The sequence below is a fragment of the Colletotrichum jinshuiense genome, chromosome 9, assembly GCF_051148585.1.
Source record: "Colletotrichum jinshuiense chromosome 9, complete sequence".
Classification (NCBI taxonomy): domain Eukaryota; kingdom Fungi; phylum Ascomycota; class Sordariomycetes; order Glomerellales; family Glomerellaceae; genus Colletotrichum; species Colletotrichum jinshuiense.
The window spans coordinates 1,724,660-1,744,559 of NC_139316.1; the positions used below are offsets into that span (position 1 = coordinate 1,724,660).

Genomic DNA, 19,900 nt, shown 5'->3' on the forward strand with positions numbered 1-19,900 from the left:
GGTTCACGCCCTTGCAAAGAAGCAGCCAAGGACATCCATCACATATCAAACTAACCACCAGCTCGATTTGCCATATGAAACAACACAAAACTCAAAGGTTCATCCTTGTGTAATTCCCGCTTATCATAAAGTTGCATATATGCTGCAGACATTAAACAAATGGAAGAGAACCGCTGGTCTTCTTCTTTTCATTCCTCCTCCCAAACAAACCCTGCCGCCAAGCTTCCCACAACACCACTGCCACGGGCACCAGCACCACAAAGGCTTGGCAGAGTCCGCTTTTTTACTTAACACGCCAATGCCACAGCAGTGTACACAACCAAACAAGCTGCACATGTCACGACTCCCGATTCTTTACGTCCCTTTCCTGGTCTTCCCAATCTCCGTTCATATCCCTCCCCCCGCGGTTGGCACCCCTTCTGACCGCCCGCTTGGGGCCACTCGACGGCGGTGGAGTAGGTAAACTTGCAGACCCGACGGAGAAACCTTCATCACCTCCGAGAGCAATATAGAAGCCCGAAGTCAGCCTCTCAAAAACCGCTCCATACGGGAGCCAAGGAACGAGAACACGACAAACTACTCCTCATTAATCAAGAGAATAGAGCGACTCAGACAACCTCACCGTAAACCCGCCGGCACCGTTGCATCGTCAGTCCACATGACAGGCACGTTCAATCTATTCATATTGAGCTTCTCAATCCAGACCTTCTGTAAACCCGTAGCCCCGTCCGGGACCTCCCTTCCAATGAGATCGTCTTCCGATCTCAACTCAATCGCCCGCCGCCACCGCTGCTCGCCCCCTCCCATATGCCAATCATTTTCATCCGTGCCCCTCAGTACCATCACCTTCCGGCAACCTGCCGTCCCTGGTTGCCTGGGATCCTACCCCCCTTCCAGGTGTTTCATTCTTCTTTGCTCCTGGGACCAACAGAAGTGCATGTCTCGGCGTTATTTCAGGCGAACCGCTCTTTGACAGTACTCCTGGACTTGGCAATTTCTGGCGGGAAAACTTACCGTTTTAGTTCTAGGATATTTCCAATAACACGACATATGTACAAAAGAAATCGTAGGATCTCACTGGGAAGCGAAATGCGATACCACCATTTTGGTGTGCTCTAATCCATACTGGACTATCTTGTTAGAAAAGCCCGATTCTGAAAAGTGAGATTCTACATACATCATGAGCTGTGTGGCAGGCTTCGCCCCCTGATGGCACAGCAGATTGCGACCCCCAACCGCCACGACCGCACCACCTTGCTCATGGAAGACCGACAAGGTCTTGGCCCTACGGGGCTCAGCCGGGATCCCCGTGCGCCGTTGCAATGGAGGGCCGGTCCCCCTTGACGTTATATGGACCTTGAACCACCCCGTACTCGTTATCCAATACCGCTTTTTATTCCCGCCAAGAGCTTTTACTCCTTCCACCCACTCTGTCACGGTGAGGCCCCAAGACCCCACCTGCGGTATCATCCTCCTCGTCACGGATCAAGGCGCTATTCTTGCTGAGGCGGCTATTTTCTCGGGCATTCTCCTTTGGAAGCCCTGCGCAACCCGTCGTAACTGCAGTGGGTGCCAAGCCTAACCGAGATAGTATACTTTCCTGCGCCAACAATCACGATCGAGGGAGAGATAGGAGAGACCCCTTTTCCCGGGTAGAGTTCTTCAGGTTAGCATACGATTCCAATTCCTCAAAGTTAAACAAGAAAGAAGGCTCCCGTTTGGAAAAGATAAGCATGGGCCGAGTTTGATATTTGTGCCCTTCAGCGAGGAACTTTGAGATAGCGTGCCGAATGGTAGAAGCCGGGATCAACCGGCCTTTATGGTAGCGTAGGCCTCTTCAGAAGTTAGTAGGACTTCAGAGGAACTATCAGTTACGTGCCTCAGCAGAACCAAATACCGCCTGTTCAGAGTTCCACAGGTAGCAGGGCTCGTGTCCAGTGCTTCTCTGGTCTCTTCGAATATGACAAGCATTGCACAGCAACTGCGCCACTATCACTTTGACCTGCCTCCGCACGGAAAGGTGGAAGGCAAAAAAGCATCCGGCTTTGGGACACATTGCTCTCCCCTATTTTTCTCCCTTGTTTTTTTCCTTTCTCATACGTTTCGATGTTTTACCCGCCCATACTCCCAATAGTGGTTTAGTTACGAGGCTGTAAAGTTATTTGGTGTTTGTTTGCGTAGTCCTCGACAGGTTCTTAGATTGTAAGTAAAAGCTATCACTCTCGATTCGTCTAGTATCTGAAGGCGCAACCTTCAAGAAATTTACATAGGCTAACCTTCTGGGGAAGTAGACTACATAATGCAATAGACCAAAACGACCCAAAAGACCCTCGTGCCGGTCGAGAAAAGACACGACCCTAAACACACATCGTCGCTATTGAGAATTCTTGCCAGCCTTTCCGGCAATTCTTTCGTTGTCCAATCCTGGGTGATTCCCGTAGCATGTTGCAGTCGTGTAGTGCTTGTCATCGAGTCAGTCAAGCCGCGGCTAGTTTCCGAGTTTTGATGCGAACCACTGCGGACGAAGGACTAGACCGGCTCGAAGCATTCCCCAAATGCCATAACACAGCCATCTTTTAGGATAGCTATGGAAAGATGAAGGCTTGTCGTTGGCTTCGAAAGGCTTCGTGGTCAGCCAAAACCTTTCCTAATCGTACGTTAAGCTACAAAGGAGCCAAAGAGGTCTGCTCTTAGAGTACTTAACGCCTGAGAGGATTGCCATGAATCACAAACTAGCAATAAACTAGTTTATCATTCCCGTTCATTCAGTCCGTGGAGAATGTCATCATGTTTCAACTAGCCGATAGTTGATAATGGACTGTTACGAGTTGCCGGGAGTGTTGCACAAATTGAACCCAACTGCAAGTTCTTGAACCACAATCTGCTCTCGCCATCTATCCTCGTCCAATTTCCGTGCCACTTGATTGGAATAGCGCTGGAATTAGTCGACATCAACTGATCGGCCCAACATCCCCGAAGGCCATTACCCAAAACTGGGATGACTACTTTTGGTACCATGCCTAAGTCAACTCCGCAAGACCGCCCATCTTCTAACCACTCTTGCTACCCAGCACCCACTGTCCGTCCACCCAAACTTGTCTTAAGAATTACACCGTTGTACATAACCTGCCTCCGGCCGTTGAGCATCAGCGTGTCCCATCCACCGGTCAAGCCGTCACGTCGAGGTCGACTTGGGCTGCAGCAAGCATTTTTGTCGGGCTTCGACACATCAGTATGCCGTTTTGGTGAAGCGAGACCCAACAGGCTTCCAGTTCAAACACTCGGTGACAGCATTCTTGCTGTCTTGGATACGACGGGGCGGGCATGCCACACAGGTTAGGTCAGGTATTGCGTGCGCCAAGCACGACGGCAGTTGAATCCCGAACAGACAAGACAAGGGTGAACCAGTGAATTCGGCTAGCAGAGAAAACAAAACGGCCGCCCCTCAAAGCCAATACTAGAAAACAAGGCGAAGTGGCCATGTTTGGATTCCACTAAACACACCGGCACGGAATGTGCATGGATCACAACCCACCCACATTCTCAACCGGCGTTTACATGTTTCAACCTGGAGCATTCAAGATATTGCAGGCGAACAAAAACGGGCTTCGCTTTTCTTCCGCTGTATAAATAAGGACTCTCCGAAATAAACTTCATCGCTACTAGCCGCTGTTGATACCACCAAAGCTTCCGTTCCCACTCACGATGCTGATGCTGTTGGCAAGGCGGGTACGCCCAAGTTTTGCATGGTCAAGAAGATGGAGGCGCCGCCAAACTCCGGCCCAGTGATGATAGAGACGGGGGCGGGGCCAGATAGAAATGACAACGGCGTTGAGACGCTAGTGGTTGTTGCTGTTCCCGATATCGTGGATAAACCAGCGAGAACTCTATTCGAAGAACAATGAGTAATTGATGATGAAATCGAGAAACTGCTGACAAGAGTGGATGCGATTGCAGAATTAAACGTAACTATATATGACAGGGTTGTTGTGTGGATGTTTGTACTGCTTGTTTTTCTGGGTAGCAGGGGTAACGAGGAATTGGTCAAGTGGAATGGAGTTGACGTAGTCGCAGGACTGCCGGAGGGGTGGCTTTCAGTGCTAGCGCTAGAGTTCTCAATCGATATGCTAACAATAGAACCCGCCGATGGGAGGCTCGACGTGCTCGAAGGAGTGACGTCGGTTGTCTGACTTGTAGATACGGTTTTACCGGTAGATGAGCTTGCGGAGATGGAGGAGGTGGAGATTAAAACGAAGGGTGTGCTTGAAGGGTTCGAAGACGCCGAGGTACCGGAGGTGGGAACGGGTGGCATGCTAAAGATATCAGAGGCACTAGCCGTGCTGGTCGTAAGCTCCATGTCGAAATATGTTGACGATGTAGCCCTAGAACACAAGCTTGCAGTCGAAGATGACGTATCCGCTGATCCAGAGATTAAGATACTCCTCCCCTCGTACAAGGTAGAAATCTCCAGCTCAGTCAGACCATCACAGTAATACTGTGTGGAGTTGGGACAGGGTCCGTCGCACAGTGAGACGTCAAGAGCACCGCTAATGGTCGGGTCTAGGTCGAGCGCTTTACTGCGGTAACAAGCATCCCGGCTAAGGCCTGCAAAGGCCCTTTCTAGACGTGGGCACCCCTTCTGGCATAGCATTGGGCTGGAATCCTCTTGTGCAATGGCAAAAGCGAAGAACTCCATGAGAACAACGTAGGCCGGAATCTGGGCGCAAGCGATGGATGAGTAGGGCCTCTGGACTGGGCATTGCTGCAGGGCATTGACCGCAACCGTTAGTAGGGCCTGGATGGCTGCGAGGAGCTGTTTCGACGTCCGCATTTCTCCGTTTGTTTACTTGGGGTTGAACTCGAGCGGAGTGCAGGCGATGTAGCTGATGATGCTGAAGGCGTTTCGCGTGCTGTACTGCTTAACAGCTAGGAAAGCTGCTCTACTGTTTGAGCAAGAAGAACGGAAAGAGATGGGAAGTGAGAAATAGGACTAGATGAAGAGGGTGAAATAAGGCAATAACAGGAACATATGTGAGGTTCAGCTTAAATCAAGGGGCCTGGCCCGAAAGTGCTGGGGGTGTGGAGGGGATTGTGTGTCGAAGGGGGGTTTGAGACAATCGTTCCCCATACCAGCGGCAGAAAGACATGGCAGCATAAAGCTAAGAATCTATTGTTTTTATCGTTTTATACTTTATTACTATCGTGTCAGCATATTCCGTCACGGAATGCGGCTCTGGCATTTCCTACGAGGGCGTGTGTCTCTCGTCTTCTTTTTCTCTGGGTCCTCTCCGATTTTGTTGTCCGTCGGGCTGTGATGCTGCGACTCTTGAGACATCCCGTGGGCTTGAAAAGAGTCTGCGGAAACTAGCACTTCAAATTACTAGCAATGGTCAATTAAATCAAACAGATGATACTGAAGTTGAGGCTGGCGCGAGAGAAAAAGAAAGTTCGGGAAATAAAAGGAATGGACCATGGCACGATGATTCTACTTGAGAAGCCTGCATGATCCCGACGAGAAACATCATCAGTAGGTTCGTATTCTTCACCAGAACCTCCTTCTTCAGAATAGTTATTACGGGGAGGGGAGAGGGGAACCGCTACCCCCCGTAGGGACTGACATGTCCGGTTCAGGGGACCATCATCCCTATTTGAGGGGGCCGCAATCGAGACGTTCAGCCAGCTAATGAATGGAGGAGCTGGAACTGAGATCTATGAAACATCCTCTCCGAATGACAAAGAAGCAAACTTATCTGCTGCGGCTATACCATAATTGAACATGACGTTTCGGGTGACCTCTCCCCTCCCCGGTTCAATGCGTCAATCAGTTTACATCTCCTTACAATCCCCAAGACTGTAGACACAAGGGTTTTTGCGGAGCTCGGACAGAAAGACTTGAACAAACATGGCCAAATGGCATCGCAAAAGAAAGGGCTTTACGGCTTTGGGTCTCTTATCGCAACATACACGGACAAAGCTTGCATGAATTCATTCGTCGATGCAAGTCTTCCGTCTGCGTGTGCCATCCACGGCACAGAGCAAATTAAAATACAGGAATGACGAGGTGAGCCCATAGGCTGCCCTAAAAGATCTACCAGATCCCGGGACTTCGTCGGGTATCGCAAATGCCGTCCCGCCCTTTGGGCAGTTCCCGCGTGATTTCCGCCTTGCTGCTAGACACATGTCCCCTAAAACAGCAGACATTATACGTATGTACAATAAAAACACATAGAAGGAGAGTCGGGTAGAGACCCATGCTCCCGCACGCTCACCGATCAGAACCGTGGAGGGAGTTCTTGAGCAAGTCGTAGATATCATTGTCTCCACCAGAGTAGTTGTGGCCCGTAATGTTGAGGGCGCCTTGATTATGTTGCTGTTGTTGCTGGTAGGGTTGGTTGGCGGCGCCTGGGCCGTTTCCATAGTTGGCGGGAGCACTGTTCCTAGTGGCATAATCCCCCGAAACGTTGGCCGCCGGGAAGGTATTGGAAGTTGAGCCAAAACCATACCAGTTGTGTTGTTGATCCGCCTGCGTCGACTGTTGCTGCGTCTGCGAGGGGTAAGAACCGTACGACTGTGTCTGTTGCGGCTGTTGTTGGGGGTTGCTATACTTTGTCGAAGACGTCTTGGTCTCATTGGTTGGTGCTGAGGCACGCACGTTGAACGACTGTAGCGAAGAAGACTGCTGCTGTGCTGTTGGTGACGGTTGGGTATAAGAGGCGGCGGCTGGTGTGGCATTGTTGGCATAAGACTGTGTATTACGGGGTTGGGTATTAGACCATTGCCCAGATTGACCGCTGTTGCTAGGGGTATATGAAAGACTCGTGTTTTGGGTTTGGGGTCTGGCGCTGCTTCTCTCATATTCGTACGATGCATAGTTTGACCCGTTTTCTGACGTGGTTTGTGCCGTGTAAGGCTGGTATGCGATTCTTGTGTTCGTATCTGCCGAGTTACTGCTCGCATTCGAGTACTTCGTGTTGTAGGCGCTGTAGTTGGCCACATTGGTCAAAGGGTTAGAATCATTGTACATCGTTGTGCCCATGGTTCCTTGAGAGGCCGGCTGAACCGCATGGTGGGATGGCGTTGCCCGAGACTGGTTAACTGGGGTTCGAGTCGGGGCTCTTTGCCCGGCCCGACTCTGAGTTCTGGCTGCCTGTGCTGGGGCTTGAAATGCCGAGACTTGCGCTGGCGGGGCCGACTTCGCCGCTTGCGGTGTAGGCGAAGGCCGATGTTGTTGTTGATGTTGATGCAGATTGGCACGGGCAGCAGTGTGCTGTGCATCGTCATAAGAAGTCTGCTGCGGAGTAACAGTGACTGGAGTCGGCGTCTGAGCGGACTTCCGCGACCGGTGTTGCCTAGCGTTCAGAGGGGGCGATGCAACGTTTGGTTCCTCGGCAGTCGACGTACTCTGCCAATTTTGTGCATAACCTGAGAGTGAAGTAGAATCCTCGCCCACAGAATGCTGAGGTTGTCCGGATGGCAAGCTGTGGCGTGGTGTTGAGGTTGTGGAATTCCTTGCAGCCCTAGGGCTCTTGACCGCAGCGGGTTGAGTGTAACTCAAATTCTCGTTGCCGGTAGGCTGGACGTAGTTTGCCGTATCCGTACTTGGCTGAGCATAATTTGCCAAACCAGTAATAGAAGGATGCAAATGGCCCGCTGTGGTGCCCTGCTGCTCCGTATAAGTCACGGTAGCAGAAGGCTCCGGATATGACGAGACGCCCTGGGACATGCTCAGGTCATCTGAGGTGTCCTGGGCGTCTGCCAACTTATTTAGACCGGAGCTAAAGTAATCCGGACTAGGGGCCTGAGCGGCAGGAGTGAGCATATTGGCGACTGGCATGTTTGACGTGTAATCAATGGTTTCAATGTCGTCAGGTTCTTGCTCTTCCGGTTCTACTTCAGGCTCCAGAGCGGCGGCTGGTTCGGCCTCAGCCTCTGCAACATCTCCATCTTCAATATGCGCTGCCGACACCTCTTCCTTCTTTCTCGGCGCCTGCCTCTGCACAAGGGGATATTGGCACTCTACTCCCCGTCCTGCACACGAACTGCATGTGGGCTTGCCCCGGTCACACTATGCCTAATTAGAACCTTGAGCCCCGTCTCGAGAGAATGAACTTACTTTTGTCTTTCTTCTCCTGCATGTAATACAGGAACCCCGTGATATCTGTTTAATTGGAGTTCCCGCAGGAGCTGGGGTCAACTCTTCATCCGCATTGACATCTTGACCAGCTGTCTTGGAATTCCGCGACCGCTTTTTCTTGCCCGAGGCGGGCGTTTCCGAAGCTTCCGTCGGGGCGGCTACATTCGCCTGGGCTGTCGTCTGTTGAGGTGCAGGAGATGCACTTGTCGAGGACGATGAAGCAGCAGCATCGCTGGGGTGCACGATTCTCAGCCTTTCGGCGCCGTACTTGGCCAACATAGAAAGCGACTCCTTCTGGAGATCCGGAGATTGATTCGCAAATATGCTGAACTGTTCCGTAGAAAGACTTTCCGGGTCGACGCCGCTGTCACTCAGGAGCCTGATGGCGACCTCACGGCGCCTAGCAGCTTCTGCTGGAGGCACATCCAGTACTGCGTGAGAATGGACGCCACTTTGTACAGCAGCGTCCGCCTTGGTCGGAACAGTGGCTATTGTCTCGCCACCGCTGGCCACTGCTGGGGTAGCCCCGTCCTGCGCCATCTCGGAAGTACCTGCAGCAGCGTCTGCTTTATTCTTTCTCTTCTTCTTCGGTTGGCTTGGCGTTCCATCCCCATCCAATCCACTCTTTCTCTTTCTCGGTGTCTTCTTGGGCCTGTCGACGGTTGGAATGAGGGGTGCAGGTGGTGGTGCGGGAGGAAGAGGACGGAAATGCGCGATCATCTCCCCAACGGTCTTGTGCAGGGGCGTGTGCTCGTACTTGATGGTGATCGCTCGAGAATTCTTTGAGAAGGCAATTGTAACAGTACCGCGACAATCGAATGCCGGACGGCCTGAAGGGTCGTCAGTAGACGGCATCATCACGATTGGTATTGGGAGTTCTTACCTGAGGCGATCGGATCAAGGTCCTTCTGGCTGTACTCCCCAATGAGAGACTTCGAAGCTGCCTTCCCATTCTGCCTGTTCCACATGGCCACAGAGTCCTTACAGATGTAGGTGAAAGTCCATCCGAATTGGCCGCGCGAAACCTCTCGAACCACCCACGTGCTCTCATCGACCGTCGACAAAAGCCCCATAATGTGCTTCGTTACAACTCGCTGCATCGCTGGGTTATCGTGAGGTTGGTTAATGATGGTGTCATAGGCGCGCACGACCCTTACAGGCTGGCCCTCAACAACCTGAGATCGGAAGCCACCCAACGCCGGGTCGATGTTCTCCTGTGCATCGTTGTCGCCTTCGTGGATGACAAACTCGACAGTCGGCGGGACGTCAAGAGTGACGGAAATGTGCTCGCATCGTGTGGGCGTCTTTTTCGTCTCGAGGTCGCGACGCAACTGAGCGGCAAGGTCGTCGGGATGCGCAATGGACGGCTTGTTGCTCGCGACGTCACCGTAAGAGGGCGGCAAACCCAGCAGGGCCTCGGCCATGGCTGGACGTGAATCGACTCTCTCGCTGCGAAGAACCAACGCAACGAGATTTGACAGTCGCGCCCTCGCGGTAGGCGATTGCTGGCGACTGACAAATTGACATTGAAAGTTGACGATTGACGATTTGGACGGTGTTTGCTGGTGCTGGGGGCGCGAAACCGCGGATGCGCGTCCGTGAAGGGAGGGGTGCGGGGAGGCAAGAGGTGGATGACGGGATGGGGTGCACATAGCCAACCCGGGGGCAAGCGCGGCTGGACCCCTGCTTGTGGTTTCGCCGTCTCTGTCTCCACCTCCCACGGCAGCTGTTGGTGACGAGGAATCAGATAATCTCATCGCCATCTCTGATATAGCCACCAAGCCTAAATTCCCGTTTCGTTATTCGGTTGGCTACAAAAAAAAATCTTGTTTTCCAACAAGAGCGATCGGGTTGATGATTGAAATTAATTTGCGAGAGAGGAGCAGAACCTGTTGTGGTGCTGGGAGAGATTGGTGTAGAAAGAATGACGGAGGAAGGCAAGAGCTGCAAGATAGAAGGCTCATACCAATCAATTGAGAATAGACCTTGGAAAGGTAATGTTATAGGATTAAAGAAAGAAGTCACGCAGGCAACTGCATTTTTTGGTTTAACAGTGTGGTTCTTTGCTTGGGTTCTTGTACCGGGAGTCTGGCTAGGCAGCTGATGCCGTGTTGTGAGAACATCGCCTTGGGGTCATTAATGAAAATGAACAGACGTCTGAAGACCTCAAACTGCATGCTGCGTATTCTTTCACTGCTCTCAAACAGTAACTCGCCGCCATCATTGTCAAGGGACGAGACGAGTTTATAATGAATTTAAATATTCAGAGTTGTTCAATACACCAGCAGCAGTTCCACGCATTGATAGTAAGAAGTTAGCTCTAGATTCTTTTGCAGAGCGGAGTTAATACCAATGAGACTTGTGCCCACAAACAATCGCTTATATGCCATCACACGTTCATAAACAAACATAAAGCGGGAACCTATTGGACTTGCAAACTAATTTGCATTTTTCATTTGTAACTATATAAGAGACTGATGCCGACTGGGCGTTTAAAGTTATGAATGTGAGAGCTGAAACTCCCTAGGGTATCAATGGTATACAGGTGGTACGCATCACATGCGCTTTAGTAGTAAATCTTCTCATCCCAGATTGGAGGTCTTGCGCCCTCGGAATCCCACACAAGCTTGTTCTTCTCGTCCAGCTGGCAACCCTCGTCCGTAATCGGAATGATCTTGCTCGTCTGAGCAATCTCGTGCTTGGAAACGCCGGCCGAGTCCTCAGGGATCCAGAGGAGGGGAGGCAAGCTGGAGACGGAAGGAGGATAGTAGGCGTTGTCTTGAATGGCACCGGGGTACATCTCGTCAATGCTGGCCGCGTCGTGGGGGACCAGCTGGCGAAGTGTAAGATAATCGGCGAAGATCCAGGGCTTGAGGAACCGGGTAACGATGTTACCCCCCTTCGCCACAACGTTTTCGTCGCCTCCCGGAGCAAACTTCCTGACGTTAGGGATTTTCTTGAAAAGGTTGGTCGATTCGCCGTTTTGCTCTTCTGACACACCCCTGCCGGAATCCTTGCGGTCGATTCCCTCAACGTCGGCGTTCAACGACTCCTCCTCGACCTGCAGAGATCTGGGGAGTGTGTAAAGCAACGGGTCCAGAACGCTGTTCATGGTAAGATGGAAAAGAATGGAGAAGATGAAGAAGATGACCATGAGAACAAGAGGTCCGATGGCCACTGAGACGGCGAAGAGGCCAATCAAGCAGATCTCGGCAAGGTAAACACCGGCAAAAAGCTGCTTGAGAGCGCGAGGGTACAAAAGACCCCTCGTGTCAACCTTGGTGTCGGTGACGAACAAGATGTTGTAGCGATAGGCGAGGTAGAACAATCCGATGCCGATGGTGGAGAAGAAAAGCATCAGAGGTGCAATGACAGCGTAGGTAATGCCTAGGCGAACGCGTTAGCAACGTGTCCCGTATCACACAGGAAACCGTAACATGACTTACTAATGACCGAGATCGTGGTGTAGACAGGGAGAACACTGCCCCAGGAGATAGCCGCGAGCGTAGACCATTTGTTGTAGAGAGCTCTGGGCGTGTTGGTGAGAAACTTCAACAGGACCACAAAGATGGCGAAGCCGACAACCTGAGTCAGGACACCTGTCGCAAGTGTGATACCCTGGACGATGAAGTAGCTGACGTAGAAGCTGGAAGCCTTGGGCAATTGCGAAGACAGAATTGAAAAGATGGAACCAGGGTTTTCAGCGAAGGCCCGAATAGTAGTGATGGCCGATCCGGCGATGGTCATGACGAGGAAGACCTGGATCAGCTGGAACCAGAAGTAAGCATTCTGGGTGAACAGCTCAACCCGGGAGTCGGAAGGCTCGCCAGATATCTTGGCACAGAGGCGCATAATGACAGGAACCAGCGACATGAGAATCGACAGTGCCACACTGGGAAGTAGACCAGAAATGACACCCATGATGACGTCGGGGATTTGCTTGAGCCAGGTCAGGAAGACGACGGTCTCCAAATAGGACACCTGAGTAATGATTCCCACAACGGTAACTGGGATGGCCCAGAAGATAATCAGAGCGGTGACGAAAGCGATAACGAGATAACGACGAACGACTCTCTGCCACCAAGACACGCGAAGGGACTTCCAGATGACCTCGGTAGGCTGAACTCCAATGTACTTGGGCGTCATTTGAAGCGCTTGGTGGTGCGTAGTGACCTGGTAAGCAGCCTGGGCGTCGGATTGGGTGTGGAATTCAGCAAACACGGCCGGAATCTTCTTGGCCTTTCCAGCACGATAGTCGGCCTGAGCAGCTTCGACTGCAGGGATGAGACGCTGCAGCTCGGTGCGGCACCACTCAATCGTGTCAACCTTCTTTCCAACGAGACCCAGCAGACCAAGGCGGTGGGTCGGGCGTGCCTTCTGAGGAATCCAGCGGGCGGAGGCATCGGCAGACTCAGTGTCCTGGGCAGAGGGAGTCTTTTCAGCGGGCGCGCCTTTTTCGACCGCCTTGTTGCGAGCAGCATTAGCCAGCTTAATGAGTTTGACCTGGGCCTTCTCCAACTTCATGGCAACCTTGTCGCGCTCCTCGACCAGTTCGTCGAGCTTCTCAGTGTCGCCGGTGATCCAAATCCTCTTGATGGAGTCGCTGAAAAGTTTCTTGAACTTGGCTTCGTCCAGGTAAGCTTCGGGAACCGAGGTGAATAGGACTGTTCGCGATGAGATGCGCTTGGAGTATGTGGGCGAAAGCAAGAAAGCCTGGCGCAGGTTGATGTAAAAGATGCACTCGCGCATGATCAAATACATGACAAAGCCGTAGAAAATCCAGCCGATGAGAGCGTGGGCGTACAGGCGATTGAGACCAGAGGAGACCTTGACATTGATGTTGCTGTAACTCAGGATGTCGAGCTGGGCCGCCGTACCACCACCGGTGGCATTAATGGGGAACAAAACAGGCCATGTAATGACGAGGCCGACGAGGCAGATGGAGGCACAGATGCGCAGGAATCGGAGGAATAGATAGGAATCAAGAGACTGGTGCTTAAGAGCGTAGATGTCAGGGATCTTCCAGAAGCCGCCGAACCAGTTGAAGAAGCCACTGGGAAGACTCGGGGATCGTTCACTGTCGAATTATTAGTTGAGGGTGTCTGCAGAGATGACGGACGGGCCAACCTTTCACGCAAACTGCCGAGGTAGGTTCGCGGCGCATAGAATCGGCGTTGGCTCCGGCGAAGGATCAAGAAGATGACGAGGTAAACCACGGCGATGGGCAGACAGACGGCTAGAGTACTGACGAGGCCGGAAATGGTGCTGCCTGACGTATCGCCAACGGCTTCGCCGCGGTCTTGGCCGCTCTCAAGATCGTCGAGAGTCGACATGGTGACGATATGGCGAAATGAAAACGCCTCTAAGTCGTGGTGTAGTGAAGTTCACAGGGAGGAAAAATTATTATATCGAAAGAGAGAAGAAGGTCGTGCGGCGGGGGGTCCTGGGGGGCCAAGTCGGGTATTAAACAGGGAAGGAGGAGGGTCGGTTGAGGGTCCTGTCGTGGAGAGACAGTGGAAGAAAAGAATTCAAGGGACAGGGGTAGCGGTGGTGGAGGGTAGGGGGAGGGTGTGGGATGATATGTCGAAAACGGGGAGCTGGGAAATGAGACGATGGGTTAGGGCGATCAGCTACACAAGCGACAAGCGACAAGCTGCCCAGAGCTCAGACGTAACCCAAGATGGATGATGCGTGCGCGGTTCACCTGGTTGCGTGGTGCAAGCGGCTCGAGTGCAAGTGCGAAGCGGGAAAAGAAGAAACAGTGACGTGACGAGTGTGAGATTGGGGGCGCGTCTCCCAATGTCTCAGTCCTTGGCCGCGCTGAAAGGAGGTGACGCCACACGAGGGCACTAGAGGCTTGCTTTAGCCTCCCCCTTGCCCTCTGGGCTGTTGTTGCTCTTGCTAGTGCAAGGTAGTTTTTGGAGGCGACGGATATGATGCTGGTGCGGGCGGGCAAGATCAGGTATCGGCGTGGAAGATGCCGGCGGTAGAGGGAGGTCGGGCGCCGATGCGGTGTGTAAGGTAATGTGGCAGATGGACGGCGGTGGAGACGACGAGATGGAGCTCGCGAATAAAGTCTGTGGCAGGAAGGCCTGTGATGGCTGTAACTGTAAACACTGTCTGTCTGTCTCCCTCTGTATTCTTGAGACGAAGACCCTTGGCTCGATGAGGGGTCCTCAGTGTCCCTTATCTTAATTTCGAGGGTCCTCTGACTCCTCTCTGGCCCAAAGAGGGAAACAAGAGGCCACCGGAATACTCAAAATTTGGATCCCAGTCCGGCGTGGCCTAGCTAGCATACACACACAGCATGTAGGCCTGCCGTTCATTCCCATCCAGTCCTAATTAGCCCACTCACACGCACATACCGAGTACCTCCTAGTATGCTACGGAGTATACTTCGGTGGATAGTGCGTGCACACACCAGCTGAAGATAGATGGGGGGATGGCTAGCCGTCTCTGACCCTCCTTTGCATGCTACGCCCATCCAGCAAATGGAATCCGGCGGCGAGCAAGGGGGGGTGTTCCAGGTTAATCTGTCGGTATGCAGCACACTACTCTGCACAGGCGTACAATGACAAGGGTTGGGGCAACAATGCCAACCAAAAATGCCAGCCAATGCAGAACACTTGGCTGTGTATGACGCAAATGCGCAGCCCCGATTCGAGGTCGACAAACGTCCAGAGCAGAGGCCGGGCTACGGCGTTGGCATAGCCGGTAAGGGGTGGCACGGGGGGCCCCCTTTCACCAGACGCCAGACAAGGGGCATCCATCTTGTTCTTGACGAGGTTACCAGAGTTGGAACTAGCGCCCTGGCAACTTGGTGGCGTCGATGGACCTAAGGACGGCAGCGCACTGGCCATCTGGTGGGGACGGACACTATCGATCGAGCATTGCTAGCCACTCAAGGTGAAGTGGATCTGCTGAAGCTTGCCGCTCGGGGCTCATGATTGGCTACGAACTCTGCAACTGGAAACCTCCCTCACGATTACCTAGACGCTGCCGGTTGGTGGGCAGTGCCGATTTTATTTCATTATATTTTATTTTCTTCTAGCGTGTACTAAATTTCAACCCTTTTTTATTTTTATTTTTTTATCTTCTACCCAAGGTTTTGCAAGTCCAGACTTTCCCTCCTCTTGGCTCCCTCTTTCGTCCGTCCCTCTGCACCTTGTCTCGGCTCCCTCAGACACCCCCCGAGCTCTGTTCTTTGCATCATGCATCCGTCGCTTGTCTTGGGATGTGCTTGCGCTTGCGCGCGTGTGTGTGTTCGTCTGGTCTTCTCCGACCGACGTATACATGGTACTTTGCTTAACATCACCACTTTACTTCTCACAACACGCCTTCGCTATTCTTCACCTGAATCAACGTGAAATCATCACCAGATAGATGCCCCCGTGGCCCAACAGCCCAGCCCTGTCGTCCGCCGGCAGAGTTGCAGTCGGCCCCGGCAGATACACAATGCCCAGTGCCAACATTCCAGGTTTTCACCATTCAAAGATCTGGGCGTTCGCTCCCCGCTGCAGGGCTCGCGTTTTTCGTGCAGGGCCCCCAAGCATCACAGTGGGCTGAGCCACATCATCCCTGGGCCACCATTCTCACGCACCATCTTCCCCGACCACCGCCAATCGTGCTCCCGACGACCATGTCGTCCCTGGCTCCATGCCTTTCCCCCCCACCACACGGAGCACGGCACATGCAACGGCGGCCACACGGCACCAAAATGCCTACCAAGTGACATCAACCCGCTTGGCTATCTCTCGGCCGAGCGAGGAATGCGGAAGAAAATCAAGAACGCCGCCCACTGACGCAACGTGCTCATGCTTGCCCGCAATCTCGAACCCACTTCCGCGCGGCTCTTGTAAATCTCTGTTGCAAACGTCGACAATCAAGGCTTGGAATGGGCAAACGCCTGCCACCCAGAGTGCGACGGTCCAGACACCGACCGGCTGGGCAAGCCTTCGTCAGCGTCATCGAGAATGCCACGCCAACTTGCTGCCAACAAGGACGCTTGGCGCTCTCAGATGCATAGTAATACAACGCACTAAACCCCCATGGACAAACGTGCCGGTCTTGCTCTTCTGGCACGCGGACTATCGAATGAATGATGGATGGATGGATCTCCGCGCGACATCCATCAGTCGATGAACACTGCCAATTTCCTTCTCTGGAACGCATTCGCCTTTCGCCCACCAGCGTCACAATCCTAGCGTCAATGGTGGACGTGCCAAACCGCTTCCGGCCGCCCCATCAAGCTTCATCGGCGCTATTCTCCCAGAGAATCTCAAACCCTCCACACTCTGGCAACCCTCCCCTAGTCACCATTGACAGACCGTCTCTCCTCAGACCCCTGCTCGGCTGACGAAGGAAATTGGTCCCCGTGAGAAACGCGGTTCTAGGCGGGCCAACCGACAAGCAACCCACCGTGAGACACAGAGGAAGTGAGCCACAAGTCGCCAAGCCACCGCCTGAGATTCAAACAACACACGAGTCACTGCCACTATGTGCGCGACAGCAGAACGACGGTAGCCGCCCATGTCGGTCTCCCTCCTCTTTAATGAGGCTAGCCCTGCCGCGGTCGGTCTCGCCGTTACGACGCCTTTCGTTTGTTTCCAACGTTTGCTGCGACCACGTGCCACGGGATGGGTGCGCATCTCGGAATTGGATCGCGCTCAATCCCTCAAGGTTGCAAACACACCGGCCCCATCTAGCAGAAAAGCCAACTGCCCGATCGGTGTAATCTGCAATCCTTAGCAGTCTCTGCTAGGCTGCTGCATATCCTGCCGAGGCCTGCACAGCTGGACGCGCTGCACCTCATGCAGATTTTGAAAGTCGTGTGTCCCCCTTAGGTGCACCCTCGCGAGCTGAGGGGCTGCATTTCGACCGGCCCAGGCCCCCATACCGCTCTCGCTCCCCTTCATCAAATATCCCAGCCAGCATCGCCCAATTCCGGACCTCTCCGTTGTGAGCCCGACGGCCGTTACAAACTCTATTTGAGAGCTCAACTGAAGATGACAGCCGGCACACTCCGGCCAAACCGCTGACGGGCGCGCCGTTCCCATGCTTCCAATTCTCATTGCCACTACACTAATCGATTGGCATCGTATTGGCGAGAAGCAGACTTCTCAGGAGGTATTCTGCGGTCAGCTGTCTAGATTCGACCAGATTACTGGTTTTGACAACGCATCTTGATCGATTTGATCCCTCAAATTAATTTGCTCGAGGAGCAGTAGTGGACATGTGACCCCCCTAGAGGAGCAGCATGCACCTTGCCAAGACCTGCGAATGCGTCCACCAAATTGCCATGTTTGGCGACCTACCTTATCTCGCTAATTCAGTAATATCCCTGGCTTTTTGTCTCAAGCGGAGCTACTCATAGGATAGGTCAGACTCAAACTGACTTTTGGTTCAAATTGAAACTATCCGCAGAGGTCTACGGGTATGATCTGGGCTTCTGTCTTTTGTATATGGGCCTGCTCTTTCAAAGACAAAGTCCAGTATTAGACTCTCGATTGCCAGAGAGGAGATTGATGCAAGTCTCGGGTCGTCCTTTGGCGAAGTGACCGCTGAGTAGACGTCAGTGGCAGGTTTGCATCCTCAACTATGACTCTCCCATGACCCAAGGGGCTATTTCAATCCACAGTCATATATGAATGGCTCTTGCTATTGTTCCCAAAACACACAAGGATCTCTACCAATGTCGTTGGGCAGTCTTCTTTGTCTGGCGTGTCGTTGTAAAACTTCATGCCGCAAACGTTGTAGCATCCCTTTGTCAAAACCACTGCAATATGCATTGCCATCAACCGCTTTCTCATCCCTTCAAACGAGAATGGCAGCGATAAATCGGATGTCCTTCAAGATGATCCCTCATGCTGGCTTCAACCTGTTCCATCATCGACATCATCCTCAGTGTCCTTGATATATCTGCCCTGAAGGCATTCGCAACACTTCCCCATCGCCATGTCTTCGCCGGTTTCCGTGAGCCAGGAGCTACCTCCAGGTTACGTCGGCAACACACCGTATGCCCACGCATACGGGTCTCGTTTCACCGAGGAGGTTCTCAGCCGTGGCAGCGAGAGCTCCGGCAACGCTCCCACAGCTCGATTTGACATCGAGCTCTTACGTCACGTCAACTGCGGATATCTCTCGACGCAAGGTGTTGCGCCTACGCTGCTGGCGCTCAAACAACATGCGCAGGCTCTGGCTGTTCTTATTGCTCAGTTGGCGCCTGCGAGCCAGTATGCCGAGGTCGACAACATGAACAACACCAACGGACGCATCAAGAAGACCTTCAGAAAGAATGAAGCGTTCGACTGGCTCAACGACCTGAGCAGTCTATATACGAACGACGATGAGTGGCATCACAAGCCGCTGACTGATCTCATGAATAAGGTCGAGCACCAATCCGATACCCATGGTGTCACTTACCACTGCCCCGTTCAATGTTTTGAGGAAGACAAGACGGCGAGGACGAAATTGCGTCCGTACGCATCCCACGGCGCTCTGGCTATGCACGCGAACGAATGTCTTGAGATGCTGGACCACGAGTACGGTGCCACAGGGGGCCTCATGTCACTCCTTCCTACCGACGCCGAGACCGACTCAGCAGAGATGAAGGCCGTCCGCAACAGTCTCTTAGGGCAATGGCTGCTGTTTAACCAGCACCTAGTAGCCCGAGTTCACGATCTTGAGCTGAGCTACGCCAACGCCGTCGATGTCACTGCCGGCGAGGCGGCCGTGCCGATGCAGATGCTTTCCAAGATGGGGCCGGACGCCTCGTCTGGGCGCGAGGTCGCGTTCCCGCAGGACAAATGGGTTCTTGCCAACGCCGGCGACGATGTCTTTGACTACTTACATCGGGTGATGGATCGGCAAGAGGCGCACATCGAGCTCAAGAGGGACATCTGGACAGCGAACGGCACCCACAGCGACCGCATGTGGAACGAGATGCGCGGCGGCGACCTCTACGCACGGGGGCTGGTCTTTTACGACGTCAAGACGCGGTACTACCGGCTGCAGGGCAAGGGGAGGAGCACCATCTTCATCTTGCCCGCGTACGGCGAGCACCCCGCCGTGCAGCAGACGCGACGGCTGGAGATGACGCCGACGGTGGTGTCTGTGGTCACGCCGACGTGGCCAGCCCGCATCTCGGACTGGGAGAGCAAGTACAAGAACAAGCTGGATCAGGCGACGCGGATGGAGATACAGAACCACAACCTCGCGTCGTCCAGCCACAAGCTCAAGGAGCACAACGAGACGCTTGCGACGGAGCTGCACAGGGCACGGTTCATGAACGAGCAATTTGAAAAGTACTACACGGCCTCGGAAGCGGCGGCCGGCCCGACGGCCCTGGAGCAGAAGGCCGCTGCTCTCGAAGTTCAGCTGATGGACAAGACGGAGGAGCTGAGGGCTCTGGAGAAGATGGTACAGGAGGCCCAGCGCAAGATACCTTACCAGTATCACGACCTGCTTACCCCTCCCAAGCCTGCAAAGCCGAGACCCATGACCTCTCGTGCACACTAAGGGAGTCCGACGACTCCCACGGGTCGCGGCCAAAGGAGCACATAGGAAGTGTGCCGCGCCAGCCGGAACTTCATGGAACTACGGTCGATGGGTGACAATGGAACGTGGCGCAGATGAGGTGGCTTGGCCGAGAGTGTGTGTCTTGGTGGCACGGGGTCAGGTTCCAAATATCAGACACGGAAGAGATTTCGAGGCGGCGATGCTTCTCGCTCCGCCGCGGTTTGTCTGTGGTAGCTCTCACACATAGCT

General features: G+C 53.4%; 3 protein-coding genes across 3 annotated transcripts; 1 reads left to right on the forward strand and 2 right to left on the reverse strand.

Moving 5' to 3' along the window:
* Nucleotides 1-6,265: 6,265 nt before the first annotated feature.
* On the reverse strand, nt 6,266-9,558 carry EsH8_IX_000486 (uncharacterized protein; the record flags this gene model as incomplete). The annotated part of the gene is made up of 3 exons (XM_083266822.1): nt 6,266-8,065; nt 8,114-8,964; nt 9,018-9,558. 3 exons carry the CDS (start codon nt 9,556-9,558, stop codon nt 6,266-6,268), a joined length of 3,192 nt encoding a protein of 1,063 aa, XP_083130387.1.
* Nucleotides 9,559-10,700: 1,142 nt separating this feature from the next.
* On the reverse strand, nt 10,701-13,467 carry EsH8_IX_000487 (uncharacterized protein; the record flags this gene model as incomplete). Its single annotated transcript, XM_083266823.1, has 3 exons — nt 10,701-11,521; nt 11,581-13,211; nt 13,262-13,467. The coding sequence occupies 3 exons, from the start codon at nt 13,465-13,467 to the stop codon at nt 10,701-10,703; spliced, it is 2,658 nt and encodes an 885-aa protein (XP_083130388.1).
* Nucleotides 13,468-18,088: 4,621 nt separating this feature from the next.
* EsH8_IX_000488 (uncharacterized protein) lies at nt 18,089-19,651 on the forward strand (the record flags this gene model as incomplete). The annotated part of the gene is made up of 1 exon (XM_083266824.1): nt 18,089-19,651. The coding sequence occupies one exon, from the start codon at nt 18,089-18,091 to the stop codon at nt 19,649-19,651; it is 1,563 nt and encodes a 520-aa protein (XP_083130389.1).
* Nucleotides 19,652-19,900: the final 249 nt, after the last annotated feature.